Here is a 21,425-nt window from a genome sequence, read left to right on the forward strand (position 1 = left end):
CATGTGCAGACGCTTACCCTCTAGGTCTGTTAACCGGGTAAAATGGGTAAGGTGTATACATGGCTTTTGAGAAACCGGGGTGTTGCCTTAACCCAAATATAAAAAGTCTTTTTAAACTGCATGTAAATGCACTGAATAACTTTAAAATGGGGCTTCATCCTCAGGCTGCTACAGGCTAACATCTTGTTAGATTATTAGATTGTTACATGAAAAGGTACATGCACACATGACTACATGAGTATACACAATAACAGCACTAAACAAACCTGACCTATATTAGTATGGCCTGGGAGTAAGTGCATCAAAAATGACCTCACCCCGAGCTGTTTTCTCTGCAGCACTAACAGCACACGTTGCCCTCATAAATGCAATAATAGAGCTAATGTTCTTCGACTGGTCTGGAATTGCATTACATTCATGTAAATTATAGTCTGCAAAAAGGATTCATTTTTTCAGCTATGTTCCTGAATTTTACATTTGTTACAAGCTAGAATACTGTGCTATTAGCATCACTTCTCTCTATTCCTTTTGAGAAATTTAAATTTGATATGGTTCCAATGGTTGGCTGAAACTGAGGTTGAAAAATACAACAAGGATCGTCTTTTCTCCACCACGTGTACAGGAAGCATCACTTTCTCATGCAAAGTTTATTTCACCCTCTCTTCGGCTTTCATGTATGCGTGATCTTCCCATATCCCTACATGAAATTTGTGGCCTTGGGGACTCGCCTTTAACCTGACTTCTCTCTCAAAATAGCCTCCGCATCCTGTGGGAATTGTTTGATGCACACGCCATCCAGCAAGCGGCATAAAAAAACTGTTATGCTCTGCTGTGTAGAAGCCGTATGGAAAAAAAAAAAATTCAGTTTGCATTATGTCTTGTGCAAATCGGCATAGTGAAAGCTGTGAAAAATGTATTAATGTCACTTTTCCTTAAGTAGTGCATAAGTAAAAGTGGCACAGAGAGTCCTATTCATGCACACATGAATGCACTTACAGGACATGAACATGGAAACAGGCATACTGACAAGCTTAGTCACTCACTCATCATCCACGGACTCACTAAAGCCAATTTGCACAATGCTGAAGTAAAGGGACTGAAATCAAAGTTGTATAGGTTACAATGTACTTCTGTCCCAAAACAAGTCCCAATCATTTACTTTTTACTCCAGATGATATATAATATTTATAATTACTAAATATCCTTTTAGATAACTTTTACTAAATGCAAAGGAATGATGTTGAGTTTTCGGCCCTTTTACAGATTTCGCTCCGATTTGCCAACTGACACACTATAATAGTCATCTCATCCAACGATAATCCCACAGGATTAGCAATCAATGTCAGCCTCTATTATGCCACATACAAACATCTGTATCAAAACTAATACCATACCAAACCCATCCAAACACAATACAAGTTTCCTTGTGCTGCTCTTACAACTTGTTATTGGTCCACTTGTAAATCAAACCAGTTCTGATGCACATAGGTTGATAACTGAGGTAAAACACATATTACATGATTTCTAAAAACTAAGATGAAGATAAAATTATATGTATAAAGTACAGTTGGTGTTTAATGTGATCTCTTTGATCAAGTATCTGATGTACTGCACTGGGGTTCTTTGGTTTTCACAGTGCATCTACAGTGTGCGAACATGTGGATGCCTGCAGTTTAAAAAAGGAAGCAAGTCTTTGTTTTGCTGCATGCTGTGTTCTACTATATTTCTTTCTGCAGCTGTCTAGCACCTCTTCTGCCAGCTGCTGTGGACAATCAGACTAAACCGGCTATAGAATTTTCAATCACCCGTCTGCAGTTCAGTTGGAGAAGGAGAATGTAAGAGCTCCAGAGTGCTGAGCAAAAGAGGGAGAAGCGCAGCAAACTGATGGTAGGCAGCTGGGGATTAACAACCCAGAGTTGGTAGAACAAACTGCTAAACCTTGGGGCCACTCGAGGAAAGTGAGAATCAGACGGAGCATTATCTAAAAAGTACAGAGGCAAGTGCCCATTTTAAAGTGGTTTGACTAGCGACATGAGGTAGTGCTGTGAGATGACTAGTTTTCTTCATGTAGAAAAAAGGACAGAAACAGAGTGTACGTGGTCAAAGTTACCTTAATTTAAAAAAATTAAAAGATTGATGAATGATTAGAAAATGAATCATTCAAGAACAAAAGACCAAAACTACTTTGCTACTCCAAATGTATTCACTTTGAGACCTTCAACTCAACAAAGAGACAAAGAACCTTCAATGTCCTTGGTTTCTAGTTTAGTTTAGCATCCAGATTTCTTTATTTTTTAATAATTGGACCTACAGTATACTGACACACTGAGTCCTTTCTTGAACTCTCTCAAACACTCTGATGTTGAACATATTCAGTCCCTCTGAACATTGTAACATTAGACCCTGAAAATATAATTCACACATAACAGTGGTTTGATCAAAGATCTGGCTGTCACTAATTAGAATAAAGAAACAAAATGCAACCCTCTCTTCCCTTTGTCCATTTAATATCTAATAGACCCTGTTCGCCCTTGGTTTTAACATGTTTCGGTGATCACACGTGGACAGCGGAGACACATCGCAGTTGACATCTGTGTGTCATACGTCTCCAGCTAACCAATTGTGTTCAGATTTTGTTACTGCCTACGTCATTTCTGCTAGACGATAAAAGGGCCCTGCACACAGTTATTATGTCCACACTCTTGGAAGTCACCTTAGCGGTTGAGTTGGTACAGCTGGAGATATCGCTGTGAGCAGAACCCAACACATCCCCATACAGAGGGCAAAACGATGGACAGTCATGCAACACTTTGTCCAACTCAAGTTATAGAGTGTTGGCATGCTGTCACCAAAACAACCACCACATCCTGCATTGATGATGTATTTTCCTGCAAAATCCTTGTTGGTGACGCATCAAGCATATTAGCATTTACTGCACACTACAAAATATATGATCAAATGTGTCCCAGACCACCTCAACAAGTGGTTGGAGTGATTGGATCACAATGCCCCTTGGTGGTTGTTTACACTTTTATTTTGCACTGTCCACATGTGATCCGATCGCCCAACTGCATTTTTAAACTAAGCGTAAACAGGGTCAGAGAAATCTTATAGTGTATAGGTTTTGCCAGACCAACAGCGTTAGGAGATACATGACATTTTAATGTTGGCTGTGGTGAAATGTCATCTTACAGATGAAAGTGGCCAGTTCTCCACCCTGTGGATGTCTTTGCAAGTGGAACGGGCAGAAGATTTAGAACTGGTTCAAAGCCAACTGGCCTTTTTCTCAACACCCAGTGTACATTAGGCTGTGATATTATATCATCATAGTGGTATTATGTGTGGAACTGGAGAGGTGATAGTAGCTGTCCACAAGTTACTGTATGCTGCTGTGAGAAATCTCTATTCAGCCCTACTTAGAATCAATAGAGTCAAAATGCAGCAGGCAGAAATAATCTTCAAGACCAGGTTCATTATGATCAAAATCAGAAGCTTTGCAATTTATAGGACATCAGGTAGATGTGAGTGGTAGTGGTGGGGTATTAATGTGAAGCTGTGTGGGGCCTGAGGATAACATCATTATCTCCTCCTCTCCAAGAAATCCTGCTGTTCATGTCTTAGAAAAGAGGAAAACAGTGAAAGCATCCTATTAATACAAAGAAAATGATTAATGTTTGTCCATTTATTTTATGACTGATTCATATTCGACTATAACTTTGCCTGCACTAGCAGACTATGTATGTATGAAAGTTAATGCCATATGTTTGCATTTGTTCAAGTCCATAAATGAACCTTCAATGGAAATCCACATTGTGTATAAGCAGCTGGTCAAACATAACTTCTGCTGAAATGCCTATCCTCTGTAAACATGAAAAAGATGTACATTGTACACAAAGATGGCACTTTAACCATTAGTGGTGTAACAGACCGTGATCCGTGGTCTGTATGGATCAGTGGCAGACGGTTGTACGTCCTGGTGTTTGAATCCTCTACAGTGAAATACAGTCACACTTTTACACTGTTTAGCTGTCAGCATTTTAACCCTGTTTAATCCAGTTTCTACTGTAGTTAATGGTAGGCTAACGTTACCTGCTGCCAAGTGTAACCTGTTATTAGTGTTTACTAGCGTAACATGCAGTGATGCTTCTGTTGCCTTTAACATCTATTTTGGAGCATCAGAAAGCAGCACAGACATTTAAGTGGTACCGTAATGAGGCTCCGAAATCCACATAGCTATTTCGTCCGGTAGATACCGGCACCGGTGCCATATTAGCACCGGATTTTAACATGCACTGTTAACATGAACAGAAACTGCGTTGCCTGTATGTTTTCACGGCAAATGCGTGTGTGGAAAGCGCTCGCACAACAGCTGAAATGTTGTGTTGCGCACACACGTAGTGTTTAAACTTTACGGAGACAACCAAATAACATATTGACTTCTTTTGCTTTTGATTTGTTTTTATATATACATTTTTTTTTTAACAATGTACTTAATCTACTACTAATAATTTAATCTTAATGCATCAATGGGTAAGTAACGGTTGAATCTCCCATTTTGAGCACACAATACCCAATTCTATATTCCTAAATACATTTTCATCTCTGTATCACACAATTTTTGTATTTAAATTTTGAGTGCATGTGCTGATTATCACATGTGCATGAAGAATGGTACTGGGACATAGCAGAAAATAGTTTTTGGCCATAAAACAAGCTGAAAATAACATTGACATATCAGTTGATATGATGAATGTGTTTGCAAACCATTGCCTTCACACATTGAGGAGACACGGAGAAATATCACTATCAGCTTTAACATAACAGTGTTTTGATACATTGTTTTGCAAAATATTGATTACATGTAGAGCAATTTTAGAAGAGGTGTGTCAGAAGAGTGATTTAGTTGCATGGTGAGTTGTTATCAAAGGTTTCAAAATCTGGATACTAGATGTAAGTAAAGGAAAAACATTTCAAAAGGCAAATGCCATATGATGAAATTATGAGGATCTGAGGTCTGTTAATATTGTATTCTGGTGGCATCACTCTAGGTCTGTAGTGGTTTATCATTATATCTCTGCCGTCACAGCAAATCCCTAGTTAGTAAACATCTCTGACCAAGAAAAGGTACGCACGTGGGTCAAGGTCAGTTATTTATATCATGAGCTGTATCCAATGTTCCATGTTAACTACATGTCAACCTTAAACCATCTGCAGCTAATGGGCTTACATCAGCATGAAAGATAGCTTGATAAATATCAAAGGTGAGGACAGACAAGAGAGGAGACAGCTTGATATTAATGATAATACATGGAATCATTTAGATGGAGATGGCGGTTTTGGTGCACGGATCAGATATGCATAGATCAAAGTGTCAACATGGTTCACTTGACAAAATCATCAAGCTGTGTTTACTTTTGATTATGATCTTTCCCCAGAGAATGGATTAGGTTGAGAGTTTAGATAATCAATCATAGTGGAGTCACTTACATTGTGTTTATGAGCTTGTAAGCCTCATAGGCCCAACAAAAAGGGGCCTGCTTCTCATTGCTTATAATTAAACTACTGTAAAAAACTAGGGGTGCAACGGATCACAAAACACACGGTTTGGATAAACTTTTGGATCAGCACAAAAAAGGAGGGGATTTAAAAAGGTCCCATGGCATGAAAATGTTACTTTATGAGGTTTTTTAACATTAATATGAGTTCCCCCAGCCTGCCTATGGTCCCCCAGTGCCTAGAAATGGCAATAGGTGTAAACTGAGCCCTGGGTATCCTGCTCTACCTTTGAGAAAATGAAAGCTCAGATGGACCGATCTGGAATCTTGCTCCTTATGAGGTCATAAGGAGGAAGGTTACCTCCCCTTTCTCTTCTTTGCCCGCCCAGAGAATTTGGCCTGCCCATTAGAAAGAGAGACATCATGGCTTTCAAACGAGCAAAGTGGCAGTTGGTCAAGGCCACACCCCCACACTCCACCTTGCCCCCCCCTCTCCCCTCCTCAATAGCTACAGACACAGATATGGCACATTCTAAGGAAAGCTCATTGTGGGACTGGCCCTAGTGGCTGTAATTCTGCACCAAGACTGAATTTCGGGAAAGAGACTTCAGATACAGTATTAGGGGACCACTAAGGCCTATATAAAAACATCCAAAGAGCACAATGTCATGGGACCTTTAAATGATTTATTAAAAAAAATTAATAACAATTACTTATAAAAATAACTTATTTCACAAGTAAATTGCTGTTGAAAACGACAAAAAGACAAGAAAAAGGTATTTTACAATAACTTTGAATGCACCACAAGGTTTACCAGTTTCAAGTAAATGCACCATTTATTCCCGTCTGTGTTGTTTTTCCGACAACAGCAGTGACCAAGTGCTAGTTTTTATCTTTAGCTGCAGACTGTTGTATGTCCCGGTGTTGGAATCCATACAGTGAAATACAGACACTTTTCACTGTTAAACTGTCGGCATTTTAACATTGTTTAATCCAGCTACTAGCTAAACTTTGCAATTAATAGGCGGTTCACATGCATTCTGAACCGTGTTGATCATACGGATCACGGATCAACTATGGTCCGTTACACAACTAGTAAAAACAAAGTGGGTTACAAAGCCCACTTTCCTGCACTAAACCTCTGATGTCAGTCCACATTTACTCTCTGCACCATGGTGGCTCAAGGTGGGGAATTTATTCTTTATAAAAAAAGGGATTGTTCACCACCGTCTGTGAAGTAGGGCTGCTCCCTCTTAGTCGATTAGTCGACTAATTGGTCGTTTTAGTCTTAGTCAACTTAGATTTCTTTAGTCGATTAGTCATGTTCTATGCTTTTTTCATGCTGAATGACTTATTTCCAAGAAACATACGAGCACATCTCTGGTAAACACAAGAATTAAAGTGATGCTTTTCATGACTCTTTGCGGAGAAACTCAGGTTTACAGATCTGTCGATTAAATCAACTAATCAATTAGTCGATACAACTGAATGAGTGTTAGTCGACCAAGAATTTCATCATTTTGCGTTTTTTTGTATCAGCTATTTCAATAAGGTTATTCCATTTTCTGTCCGTCTGCAATGATGTACAGAAATATATGCCAAAAATACTGGCCTCACCAATCTCTATCTAGAACCATCAATTGCACATCAACAGAGTGCGCTGTAAATCACAACCTCCAACTCCTCAGTGAGAAAGTGTATTTACTTAATCCATTAACCTGTGAAAGTGGCTGTAGGGGATGATAAAGAGCTCCTCCAAGACACTCTCCCCTCTGGCTAAACCAAAACCGTTTCATCTAAATAGAAGCACTCAATCTTACGGACAGCTTGGTCAAAAGTGATGCAGCACACCTACTGTAAGTGCGGGTCATCCATTAGTGCTTTAGACACAGTTTTACAGAACAGAGTTGTCAAAATGGTGTGGAACTGATACCTCAATCATTTTTACCTTCTACAGACATCTCATATAAACCTAAAGAGCCCCCAAAAAAATATCAGTAAGGTGTACGATAGCTCCAGAATTTTATGTCAATTCTTGCACATCTCTTAATGCAATTTACAATCATAAGTGCCAGATTTACTGTCAAAATAGGTAAAAAAAAATGTAACGCAATGGGTCCTTATTACAGACCATTTTAGACAAAAGTAGGCTTCTTGGTTAGCCAGCGTCCACTGATTTTGTCACAGATTTTGTCACTTAATTAGCTAGCTAATTAAGCTAGCTCCATGAGTTGGATGAAAATGCTGTCTCCCGCAAACTTTTAATGTTTCCAGGAAGCTAAGTCTTTGAATCTTGTAAAAGGTGTCTTGATATCAACTTAAGTTGCATACACAATATCATGCTAAAACACTGAGTTTAAATCTACATGTCACAGGTAAAAAAAAAAAAAAAAAAAAAAAATCACTATCCTCACCAGTTTATGATCCACAGTAATTGGACATGCTAACACTTCCTCGCACTTTTTCTCTTGTGTATTTGGTTTTGGAAAGACTATGAGAAGAAGATGCACAGACACCACTCTCAAAACTGTGAAGTTTGGAGCTATGATGTTTAGCTCACGGTCAAGAGGATAGAGAATGACCCTGCTAACACCCAATCCTGCCCACATTAGTCCTCCGGTTTTCTCCCAAAACTGTTCATCAATATGTCAGTGACAGCAACAATATCTCAATGAAACCAACCCCCTGTCACATCCATAGGGAAAGATGGAAAGGTAGAGATTTTCTGCTGAGATCTCTCTAAAAGCACCTGGACATATCACTCTCTTTCAGCAGCACTGTCAAGCCTCCAGGGATGTCTGAGACACCACCGTTCTGGTTGATTGATTCCACCCTCAGAGATTAATCTAGATATTGAATGTGTGGTGTGAGTGTTAGTGTGTGTCTGGTTGTTTGAGTTGGAGAAGGAGAGACAGTGTCTGATAGAGCCAGAGGGCTTGGTAATCTACAGCCTGTTTAGATCCTCATTTCCCAGAGTTCATAGCTCTCTTCCATCAACCCGCAGGCAGGGAGCCAAGCTTTTGCGCTCTCCGCCACGGTGGTCTAATTCATCCTCACTTAGGAAAGGTAAAGGCTACCTCTGTCTGCCTCAACAGGTCCAAAGGGAACTCATTTTTATCACTTCACTTTGATCTGCATTTGCTGTATTTATCTTTGAATCATTGTGTGGATTGTGTGATGTTGCTCTTTTTGTTTTTATGCTGCATGCACTTAGTGGAAATGGAAAAAGGAGCCTCAGTCTTTGAATAATTTACCTAAAGTAAAAGGTTAAATAGATGAAAATGTAGTCAGGGGAAGAAAACAACCTTACAAGACATGTACCCACTCACACAAAATGCACAATGCAAGCAGGCATAAATACACACAGAAAACACATGCAGGTTTGTGCACACTTGCACTACACATTGTCAAACTCCTATTTGAAAGCAAACTACCCTCTAATTAAGCCAGATTTAAATAACATCCTCCAAAGCAGATGGTAATAAAATTAGGCTTTTCTTGTATATTACTCCTGGGCAGGTATAGTGCAGCTGGAGCAGGTGTATGTTAGTGAAAACAAGGCCAGGGGCTTGATGCAGATTTGCAGTTCATTATATCCAGCGGTGCATTGTGTAGCTCTGACAGACCTTCACTGTAGACACCTCACTGGCACACACAGATGGCCATCCACAGCTGATGACAAATCTGGCTAGATTTAGTGAAGAGGGCAGAATTACTGTGATGGGAATAGTAATGACATTTAAATGTTGGCAACAATGATTAACCTGGTTGAGGCTGGGTGGACTGGTTATAACCAGTCCACCCAGCCCCTCAGTCCCAGTATAACCAGTCCACCCCTCTATCTGTCGCTCCATCTGCGCTTGTCAAAGTTGTCAAAAATGTCGAGCTGAATGAGGCTCTGCACTCACATCAGGGGTTCCTGTCACAAACAGCAGAAAGGCCTCACCCACCTAATTACTGAAGGTAAAAAGCCACAGCTGGAGGATCCACCAATTTAGAATTTAGCATGTTAGCTAGACACAGCCTGTGCACTTGTCGGTGGTTAGCTTGTAGGCTAACTTTACCATCTGGGTGTGTTCATTTGGGCTCGCCAGGTGGTGCATTAAATCATTGATTAATTAAGTTGGATGCAACTTTAGAATGCCATTTTTTTCAAACCATAACCACATCCCATAATGATGTGATCCGTAATTGTATTGCATTGTGCATTTTTGTACTGTTCACTAACTGAAAGCCCCAGCCCAGGTGCAACGTCCATCCGCTCCATCCTACACTTTCTTTAACTGTCTATGATCCTACACATAGACAGTATATAAGAAGATCCTACATCTATGGATCACATCAAAGAATTTCTAATGATCACGCCGTTAGGCCATTACCAATTATTCTGCTTCTTTGTGGTTTATTGGCGGATGGCAAACAATGATTTGGTGCAATACCGCCACCAACTGGTATGGAGTGTGGAGGATATCTAATGCGTATAATACTCAAAAACTAAAATAAAATAATGACAAAAAAAAAATGATGAGAGAAAATACATAACTAAACTCATACCTTCTCAATCATATTAATTTGTCTAAGATACTGAAATAATACTTGATAACCACTTGCATTACGGCCACTGACTGGACTGGAGTGTGGAGCAGTAGCGGCAGAAAATATAAATAAATTCACATTCACAAAAAGACCCTAGGTTGCATTTTGGCAAGAGTTACGCTTTAAGTCCCAGTATTCCTACCACGTTTTGTGTGAGTAGTCCTTAATGATTGGATTAATGAAGTATTAAAGGGGTGATAGAATGATTATATAGGGTATTTCACACTGTTCCTTAAGGTCTCCTAATAGGGTATGTAACATTGGTTGGGCTGAAAATTGCCCAAATGCTATTTTATGGGCCCATAACTACCCTGTGAATATGGCCCTATTTGTAACAAGAGCTTTTCTTCCAAATATGGTAATATTTAGATGAGCTGCGCGCTGATTGGTTTGAGTGAACCACATAGAAACACAATGGAGACTAGACAGCAGGTCTCATATTTCAGACACTGCAATGTTTCGTTACCAAATTCACTTCTGAGACTTTTTTATGCGAGAAATCAACTATATAAAGCTCAAATATGGGCCGTTTTATGTATGTATGACTAATTGCAAATTTGGTAAGACGTGTGTCGGATTTCAGGAGGTCCACACAGTCTGAGACAGCGGCAGCCCCGCTGCGCTCCATACCCAGGAGAAAGTCACCGTTTCTGGGTTAGCTACTGGACAACTACCCTAAGGTCATATAAAGCTAACGCTTGTGTCAGATTTCAATGTAATGCATTTTTGTGAATAGGAGGGGTTTCGTCAGCTGCTAGTGTCCATTCGATCCTATGGGTAGCTAAAGATCGAGGCTAGCTAGCTAGCTAGCTACACTGTTCGGTATAACAATATTATATTTACAGTTTGAATTTTGTCACGTCACTTATATAACAGCTACCATAAGGTCTTACAAAGCTAACGCTTGTGTCAGATTTAAATTTAATGCATTTTTGTGAATAGGATGGTTTTCGTTAGCTGCTACTGTCCATTCAATCCTATGGGTAGCTAAAGATCGAGGCTAGCTAGCTAGCTACACTTTCAGCATAACTATAATATATTTACAATTTGAATTTCGTCACGCCACTTATAGAACAGCTACCCTAAGGTCTTACAAAGCTAAAGCTTGTGTCCAATTTCAATGTAATGCATTTTTGTGAATAGGACGGGTTTCGTTAGCTGCTAGTGTCCATTCAATCCTATTGGTAGCTAAAGATCGAGGCTAGCTAGCTAGCTACACTTCCGGCATAACTATAATATATTTACAGTTTGAATTTTGTCAAGCCACTTATATAACATCTACCCTAAGGTCTTACAAAGCTAACGCTTGTGTCCAATTTCAATGTAATGCATTTTTGTGAATAGGAGGGCTTTCGTTAGCTGCTAGTGTCCATTCAATCCTATTGGTAGCTAAAGATTGAGGCTAGCTAGCTAGCTAGCTACACTTTCTGGAGCTCCGTCAGGGCCTCTGCATTTAGTAGTCCAGTAACCCAGAAACGGTGACTTTGCGCGGGTATGGAGCGCCGTGGGCTTCTGGTCGTGACGGAGATCCATTTAGCTCACAGCGAGCTGGGGTCTATGAATGAGGACACGCCTGGTGGCGAGGTAGCACCGGCCGCTGTCACATTAGCCTGCTGAGCTCCTGCTGAACTGCGACAAAATTTGCAATTAGCCATCAATTTTCGTAAAATGGCCCATATTTGACCTCTACATAGTTGATTTCTCGCATAAAAAAGTCTCAGAAGTGAATTTAGTAATTAAATAGCAGACCTGTGGAGATCTGTGTGACATAGCTAGATTCAGAAGACTAAGCTGACCTCAGGTCAGTGGTGTAGCCTATGCAAATGTTGGGGCGTGACAAAGACTAGGAGTTGAGAAGTTTACGTCAACTTTTAGCTTTGTTGAGATTTGCACATTTTCAGCAGCAGTTTAAAATTGTGAGATTTGCAGAGGAAAGGGGTGTAAATGCTATTTTGAGGTTCTATGTATGTCCTATTTACCATTCTATCACCCCTTTAACCCCTGCTTTACCACCCGACACTCTGCCAGCTGAATCTGACTATCACCTTCTTCTTCTTTCCTGCACCAGCTGCTGATTGGCTCCTTTCTTTCTTCTCAAATCGGAACAGGAAGTCATGTGCCAAACCATAAAACAGAAAACATGCAACATGCAACGAAGCAAATAGTTACTTGGTTTTTATTTATTAATTTTAACTAAAGTCTCTGGGTGGTAAAAAGAGTCATCAGAGGACCTGATCACTAATGTGTCTATGAAGCATTTTCTGAACATGTTCATATAGTGAGGAGATTTAAAAAAATGTTTTGCTAAAACAGCATTCTGAGTTGTAGAGTTTTTGCTTTGTCTTTTTTTTTGGGAGACCAGAGGGGAGTACATTACAGTAATCTATGGCCTGCTGGTGATGAAAGCGTACATTATAGTCTTTCACTGTTTTTTTAAAAATTACCTGACCTTGCTATATTTCATAGGTGAGAGAAAGCAGTTCGTCCACATCTTTAATGCTATTATGCCGAGACCACACACACACACACACACACACACACACACACACACACACACAGTATTTTGTGATTAGAAAATTTAAACTTAGGTGCTAGACAAAGTAATGGCCCATTTAGTAAGGAACAAATATCAATAATAACAAACAAAAACTCAAGGAATGGAAGAAATATGCTTTTTCAGGCAAAACTAAAGCCACAGGTAGTGATGAAATGCTCCCCCCCATGTAGACTTTTCATTCGATGTAATTAGAGAGTTGTTGTACGCCACATTAGAGGCTTCGGTGACAAATGACTTAACGAGCTACGCAGGGAGTCCTAATTATTCTGCAATTAGAAATGTAATTATGGGTTGCTCCAACGGCTTGCTTGCTAGTTGGCTAGCAGTGTGAGGGAGCAGAGACAGAGTGAGCACCACATTTAAATGCCAGCTAATCTGTCACACATGGAAAGGTGCATAGGCCTCAAATCACAGCCCTTTTTGGACTGTATGGGACACGAGTTTAGGCACTAAGGTTTGTAATTTATCACTGCGAACCCACACTGGGTTAAAATACTGCTTCAAATGTACCTAAAACAAGTAACAACCAGTTACCAGTTACAATTTCTGTTCTAACGTACCAGATAGAGTTGTCAAGTGTTGATCCAGAGGCAGGCAGGTAATGGGTTGTAATTTGATTTCCCTCAGCCTCTCAGGGTTATGTTAGTAGTTATTAGGTTGCTAAGCAAATTTACAGCTCTATGTGATCATCTCATGGAGGTCAGAAAGTTAAGAACAAGACGATACTATAGGCTTTTGTTAAAGCTCAAACCAATATTACCATATCAGAGACCTAATGGTCAGAGTCTGATGTTGTGTGTGTTCTGCAGCAACAATCTATCCATTTAAGCTAAATGTTTTGGCTTGATTGAAATAAAGTAAGATGTCTGCCAACAGAGCAAACAAGTCTGAAGTCATTTATCAATATGCTGTTTGTACCCGGACAGGAAGCTGAACAGGGAAGATATTTATGTAGCAGTTTCAGCCAATCAAATGATTTATAATGGATTTTATTTTACAGGTCTGTTATTTGCTAATCATTTCATGGTTTCTTAGAAAGAGCTGTAATTTGGTGCAAATGACAGAAAAAAAGAGACACAAAGTTCTGAGGATTGCATTAGGTTGTTGTGTTGAGTTTAAAAGCAGTTGTTGATTTCCAAACGAATTTCTGCTACATTTGTACCTCAAGTACATATTAATTCCTCATTAATTAGGTCTAATTCTATGTTTATCTGTAGACAATTTTCATATTTTGCATGTTCAGCTGACCTGTGCACTGACTCTTTTCTAAAAAAGACTAGGATATTTTAATTTATTGGAATTGATGAGTTGGAAAAGTACCTGAACTATCCATCTCTTGAGTTTCAAGTTTTTAATGGATTTTAAGTCTACACAAAAATCTACACAAGGGCATTGGAGCTGAACTACACACTTTGACCTTTCCTCCAAAAAAACTCTGGAAACTTCGACTTTGCCTCCAGCAGTAACAACACTACTGAGGAGCAGTGTTGGGAGCAATGCGTTACAAAGGTAACGCAATTACGGTAATGTATTCCTTTTTGCTGTAACACAGTAATATAACGCATTACTAATTAAATTTCGGTAATATTATTACCCGTTACAATCTCAGTAACGCGAGTTACAACGCATTTTAACGCAAATTTTTTTAAGAATTTCCCAACACCGCTAAGCATTTATTCACAGGAAAAAAAAGCCTTGAGTATTTGCCTATTTCATAACATCTGTGTCCCAACAGGTGACAGTACGTCAGCTCGGACAGCAGTGTGTCCGAGCCGCTGACAGATTTAAAGGAACACGCCAATTTATTGGGAATTTAGCTTATTCACCGTAACCCCCAGAGTTAGACAAGTCGATACATATCCTTCTCATCTCCGTGCGTGCTGTAATGCTGTCTGACGGCTCCAGCGGCATCAGGCCAGCACAGAACAGGCAGGTGAATGGTTCCAGTAATCCTACTGCTCCGAATAAGTGACAAAATAACGCCAACATGTTCCTATTTACATGTTGTGATTTATAGAGTCACAGCATGTACAAAAAACAATGTAACATGAGACACAGCCATCTTTTAACCCTAAACAAACCGGGAACTATATTCTCAGGCAGAAGAATATAGTACTTGGGCGGAGTGATATGCTCACAGCAAGCCTGTCTGAGAGTATAGTTCCCGGTTTGTTTACTGTTAGAAGATGGCTGTGTCTCATGTTACATTGTTTTTTGTACACGCTGTGACTCTACAAATCACAACATGTAAATAGGAACATGTTGGCGTTATTTTGTCACTTTTGTCACAATTGGGAGCAGTAGGCTAGTTGGAACCAGTTACCTGCAGGATCTGTGCTGGGCTAAGCTAATGCTGGAACCGTCAGACAGCTTTACAGCACGCACGGAGATGAGAAGGGTATGTATTGACTTGTCTTACTCTGGGGGTTACAGTGAAAAAGCTAAATTCCCGATAAGTCGGCGTGTTCCTTTAAACATGTCGGGAATTAATGTTTAGGCTTGCTTACACGTAAATCATTGCAGTTTATCAGCCATGGAGAGTAACTCTGTAGTGGAATGGCTTGGCGACCAAAAACGCTTGTCTTTTACTGTGACCATTTACTGTTCAATATGTTTCCGTCATGAACGGTAATAATTATTACAGTTGCAGTTTTACAAACAAGAAAGTGAGCAACTTAGCTTGACGGACATGTTGCATCCATAGGTTGCATCCATAGACAGTATTTGTTGCATCAACAACATGCATAACAGTTACATCTCAGTAAGCTTGCAAGAGTACAAAAGGTACACAACAGACAACTTCCGTGTAGGCTACTTCAAAATAAAAGCACTTCCTGTGACGGTTCGAAGTAAAACTAAATTACTGTGAAACAAATAAGGTTGTGTACCTTTTCACATATCAGCTGTATATAAAGTACTGTAAATAATGTAACTAGTGAGTTTTAATCACACTATAATTGACAATTTCCTTTAGACTGTTTTAAACTAAACAACATGAATTTCTTATTCAAGTGCTTTAAACAAACATTTTACAACAATGCCGTACTTCAATACAACTGTATGGTACTTTTAATTGAGTATTTTCATTTTCTCCTACTTGCCTATTGTACATTTTACTTATCTATTTTCTATAGCTTTAGTTACTTTTCATATTCATATTAATTATACAAAATATTATGAATAATCTGTGATGTATTAAAGTGGATAAAGATGAGACTTTATTGATCCAGTGGTGAAATTCACAAGCTAGCTGCCAAGTCAAACTTCCGCTTTTATTTTGGTGAAAGTAACTCAAAAGTAATGCAAAAGTAGTGTAACGCATTACAATTCAGAGACAGTGATATTGTAATATAACTAATTACTCTCAAATGACAGTAACTAGTAATCTATAATGTATTACATTGTGGAAGTAACTTGCCCAACACTGCTGAGGAGTTGGGTGTCTTCAAAATAGGTATAATAGAATAATTTTGTAAATAATTTGTAAAGGTTACAAAATTCAAGAACAAAAACACATTACTATATTGTATGTTATGTCTGTGTCTTCTGAATGGACCTTGAGTCTGGCAATAAAGTTTATGATTGATGATGATTACAGTTACAACACTGCTGGGCTAAATAATATCATTCAGTGTCACAGTGCACAGTGGACGTCAGGGTAACAATGGCAATGCTTTCACTTACAGGTGTTAATTCCAAATAATTTCCAAGTAGTTTCTTGGAAAGAACTATGTTATTATGATCTAATGATGGCTATTCCAGGGTCCTGGACTGTTTTTGGACTAACAATTTGTTATAGCACATTTTCTAGCTTTAGGTTAGACATTTGCACAGATTTGGTCCAAACCATCCAAGGTCATGGATATAATGTATGTGTGATGCCATATTGATCCCCGAGGGAGATAATTCATTTTTTTCAGCAGGGGTAGCAGTGTAGAGTCAGATGCACAACAGTAACCTTGCACCTGATGTTATTTCAGTGCCTTGCTCCAGGGCAGACAAAGGATGACATGGCCAAATAATTTGCATGATATTATTTGTATGTTTCTATATTAACATACTTTTTTTAAATAATTGAATATGGTGATCAATATATGCTTTCAATGGTTTTAGTGACTGATATTCCTTTGGCTCCTTCATGACATTGTCTCCTCACAGGAAAACAAGCTACAAAATATATGAGCATATTGTTCATCGTTTCAGGGTCAGTGTGAGTGTGTGTGCGTGCCATGCTTGCAGGCAGTGTTGGGACCCATGCCTTACAGTACTATCTTGTAGTAATGAGGCATTTGTGCAAGAGGGTATAGTCCTACTAACCCTATCCTGAGCTCTGGATGACCTGCCAGCCTGGCAGCCTCACTCTGCCTTTAACCATTCCAAGGCCCAGCTCTTTTGGAAGCTTTGGGCTACATTTTAAATTGGTGTCCAAACTACACACAATAGTTCAGAAGCACTATTTATGTATGGCATGCCTCTCAAAAGTATATGTATTACAATTCTTTATATATTCATGAGCCACGTTGCAGGTTTAGATGCATTAAACATCAATAACTTGAAAGAGCTTTTTGCTTTTGAACGATGATGCATTCGCTTACCGTTGTTGTACGTATTTAAGTGAGTATAGGTCTAAGTGTGTCTGTTTATGTGAATATATAATCACATCCTTTGGTTAGTTGTATTTTTTTATGTGCTAACAAACAAAATAAAAATATGAGTATCAAGGCAACTGCTGTGAAAAAGAATTGTGACACCAACACATTTGGGATCAGACTTTTAATTGGACTTAAATTCACATAAATAACATTGGTTCATATATATTTTGTATATTATACAACTTTATATAATATATATTTCCCCCTATGATATACATTCCTCTCTGGCTAAAATTATCTCTCATATCTACGGAAACAGAAAGCCTTGCATGAATGCAAGGCAGCTCTTTTGTGCTGTTTATCAAGGTACAAATGCCAAAATGAGAGGAGCATTTCTCATGAGTTGTAAAAAATAATTTCCCAAGTTACACAAACAGAAAAGCAAAAAAGGAGAGTCTATTGCATTGTCTCTAGGGTATTACACTGCACTACAAGGAGTGGGTAGCTATTGAAAATCATTCACTGTATATATTCTACTGTATTGACTTGTGACACAAAGAAAGAAAGAGCACTGCAAACTGTTTGATATGCATGGCAATATCTACGTGTTCATGGTTCCTTTTTGTTGCAAAAAAAAGAGGATATGCTTGACTCAAGATAAGAAACTGCATCATAAAGATAAGGAAATAATTATGAACCTGTAGCAAGGTCACGTAATCATGCAGTGACCCAGCCAAGCACGCTTGCACAGATGAGTTGAGCTTGTCAGTCTGGATCACAAATCAACACATGGCCGTTTCGAGCCTGTGACCGACATTATTCAACAAGATGGGTGGATATCTGGAAGTCAGGAAACATTCATTAATCTCCCTGACAGAAAAAACATAACCCTCCCCTCTTATACTGGAGCGCCTCCTGTGTTGCCTTTGACCAGTGGATTATCTTTTGTTGTCTGTAGCGCTCATGCAATCAATACCTCCATCCTCCTCCTTAGTTGCATTAAGTAAACACTGCAGGTTGAAAGGTGCACTGGGAGGTCATCACATATCATATTTTCACTACCTTTCCATAGCTGAGAGTTTAACATCACTAAAACTTTGCTTTAATTCATGATTAAGTAACCAAGTTACTAGCAAATTATTGAAATCAGTTTGTCTGTATTTTTTATGTCAAGGAAATCATATCTTGTCAATACAAATGTTACATGACATTCAACATTATAAGTACATACCTGGTGATGTGTTAAAAGATTGAAAATGGCCATGAGGTGACAAATCTAACAAGACGGTATGTAAAACATCAGCTTTTTTATCACAATCCCTCCCTACTGCTTCCTGCCACACACACTCTCTTAAATCTGCATAAACTATGATACACATTTGATTGTCTGAATCAGAGCCGCTACCTGAATATCAAACCAGAGAGAAACTGTCACTGTCACCCACACCAGGCCTTCAAATCCAAATAAAAAGCAAATAATGGATCCGGCTACAGCTGCTATGTGAATAGTGATGGGTGACAAACAGAGGTCAGGTCTGTTGTAAGCAAAGGTGAGTCAGTATCTGATGAAAAACAAGATTTAGTGAACTTGAAAAAGCTACTTAAAATACCCAGTAAACTGGTGTGGGATCCTACAATGTTGCATTGCAACATGCATTTATCATGTCAAGGCCAACTTAAACGAAACATGACGTGTGTTGGTTTGTGTGTATATGTGCCTGTGTGTGTGTGTGTGTGTGTGTGTGTTAACAAATCACAGAGAAAAACACAATCATGCCATGACATTGCGACAGACAGCAAGTTAAAGTGTTAACCCCCTCCTTCTCTGAATAGTCGACAACAGAGCAAAGTTTTTTTTTAAAACTGCTATTAGTTTATCATAATTTCATCATGATAAAAATCGCATAAACATCATCATAATCATATCCCTTTTCTAAACAAGATAAAGTTACTAGGTGCTGTTGAAAAGAGCCATGGGGAGGGAAAGTCACTTGTGTTCAAAGCACAGTGCAAAAACCTTTTAACTTTACAGCAGGGGCTTCTGTTTCATTACACTAGATTAGGTGTTAGCACATTTGTTTTTAAATGACAGTGTTTTATTGCAATACTTTATTATGGTTAATATCCTGTAACCATTATTAATTTTAGACTATAAATCAATTTTGAAATATAAGTAGGAAAATAAGGTGATTATATATATATATATTTCAAAGGAGTCTTTTACAGCCAGCAGTAGTGCTAGTTGTCACTTTGCCTGCCCATTACATCCCTGCCTCTCAGCTCCATCTACTTTAATACTCATAGAGGGGAAATAGTGTTAATCAAAAAGTGCATCATGAATATGTTGAGATTAATAATAAAAGTAAACGATCTTTTTTGTCATAAATAACACTTTTTTCCTATAATATTCATTAAACCTCTTATTATACATGTCCAGTAGTCACATGAACATCTTGTTCATATCTGGGAGCAAAGTTAACACTTCCTGATACTCGGAAGCTACAACAAGCCAACACAAACAGGACCGCTGTGTCAAAACTAGCAGGAAGATCAAGGAAAAGACTTTAGCAACGACCACTTACAGCTACTGAGGCTACAACACATGAACAGTGATGTGAAGCAACACAAAATGTCCACAGCTAGCATGTATTTGCGTTAGCAAGATGGTAGCATGTAGTTCACACATTAAAGTGGATTCAAAGAAGGCACATCCTCATTTAAAGGAAGATATGTTTTGGGACACATGCTTATTCCCTTTCTTGTCAAGAGTTAGATTAGAAGAATGTTTGCACGCTAATAAAGCTAGCAGTTAGCTTAGTTTATAAGAAAGGCGGGAAACACAGGGAAACCGCTAGTCTGGCTCAGTCCAAAAGGTAAAAAAGCATCTCAAAAGCTCACCATTGTACACATAATATCTCATTTGTTTACTGAGAAATGTAAAATTGACACTTTTTTACAAGTTACGTGCTGGAACTAGACTGGAGGCCGCCCAGTCTTTATGCTATGCTAAACTAACCTGGCTGCTGGCTCTAGCTTCATGTACAAATATGAGAGTGGTATTGATCTTCTCATATAACTCTTGCCAAGAAAACAGATAATGTTAGTGTATTTTTCATAAAGGCAAACTATTATTTTAGCTGCTAATTAAAAATATAGTTTTTGTCAAATTGAGTTCACTTGACATATCAGTTAAAATGTCTGTAGTCTTCATTGGATTTTTTTTTACTGCCTCTGCATTGTTTTGTTTTTTTAATCTACCACAGCTGAGAAGTAATCTCACTGTTCAAATGTTGTAACTTCAAACTCTAAATGGCAGATGAGAACATTCCTTCCTTGGTCTTCAGCCTAGGGTCAATTCAGGAGGAAGATAAATCAAAAAGGAAGACCTTAAATGGTCATTAAAACCAGATGCCCAGCCCTGCCCTGAGTGACGCTAGGACATCAGATGATTTTAGGTCTACTGATGTTTGTGGTCAAGAGACCTTGTTCCCAGTGATGGATTAGCAAAGCATTGGATTGCTACAAACTAACAGGACTGACATTATTCCAGACTGGTGTGCATATCTTCAACACTTTCTAAATCCATAAGAAAGTAACTGGTCCTCGCTAAATGCAGAGAATAGAACTCAGTTGCACTGTCAACGTCTTTCAGCTCCCAATCAACCAGTCACTGGGCACGAGTGGACTCTGCTAGGCCCTTGGTGGGCCTTTTCTCAGTGGCAGGTCTTCATCCCGGTCAAGTATGGAGACTCTTGTCGGCACAGGCCCATCTGCTGCTGTTGCTGCTCTTGAAGATCTGAGGCCAAACCATCGACAAAGTCGGGGACGGGTAGCCCTGAGAGTATCATGACCGACTTGTTCCAGATCATGAAAGTGGGTACAACGGGCAGGAGGAAGGAGATTTCAAAGGTGTGAATGTGCTGGGAGTTCATGGCATCATAGAAGGACAGTGAATTGTTGTCGTAGTCCAGCAGGACACCCAGCCGCCTCAGCTGCAGGCTTGCCTCCACCAGCATCTCCTTGCCGTCATGGCGCACCATAAAGTTGTTGTTGCAGCGCGAGAACACCCATGAGGACGAGTTCTTGCCGCTCCATTCGTTTTTCGGGGCTGATTTGTAAGCAACGCCAATGGCATACCTGCAGGGAAGGAACATTTTAGAATGCATTAGTGATTTGAAATGAGTG

At 39.1% G+C, this 21,425-nt stretch overlaps 1 protein-coding gene across 3 annotated transcripts in view; it reads right to left on the reverse strand.

The window, feature by feature from the left end:
* Positions 1 to 17,420: 17,420 nt before the first annotated feature.
* The window catches only part of mid2 (midline 2), a 175,405-nt gene continuing 171,400 nt past the window's right edge, over positions 17,421 to 21,425 (reverse strand). For all 3 annotated transcript variants that reach the window (XM_028588731.1, XM_028588732.1, XM_028588730.1), the window contains one exon: positions 17,421 to 21,377. In XM_028588731.1, coding sequence (XP_028444532.1) covers positions 20,954 to 21,377 — 424 coding nt within the window. In that variant the 3' untranslated portion in view covers positions 17,421 to 20,953. The remainder of the gene's footprint in view (positions 21,378 to 21,425) is intronic.

The sequence above is a fragment of the Perca flavescens genome, chromosome 10, assembly GCF_004354835.1.
Source record: "Perca flavescens isolate YP-PL-M2 chromosome 10, PFLA_1.0, whole genome shotgun sequence".
Classification (NCBI taxonomy): Eukaryota; Metazoa; Chordata; class Actinopteri; order Perciformes; family Percidae; genus Perca; species Perca flavescens.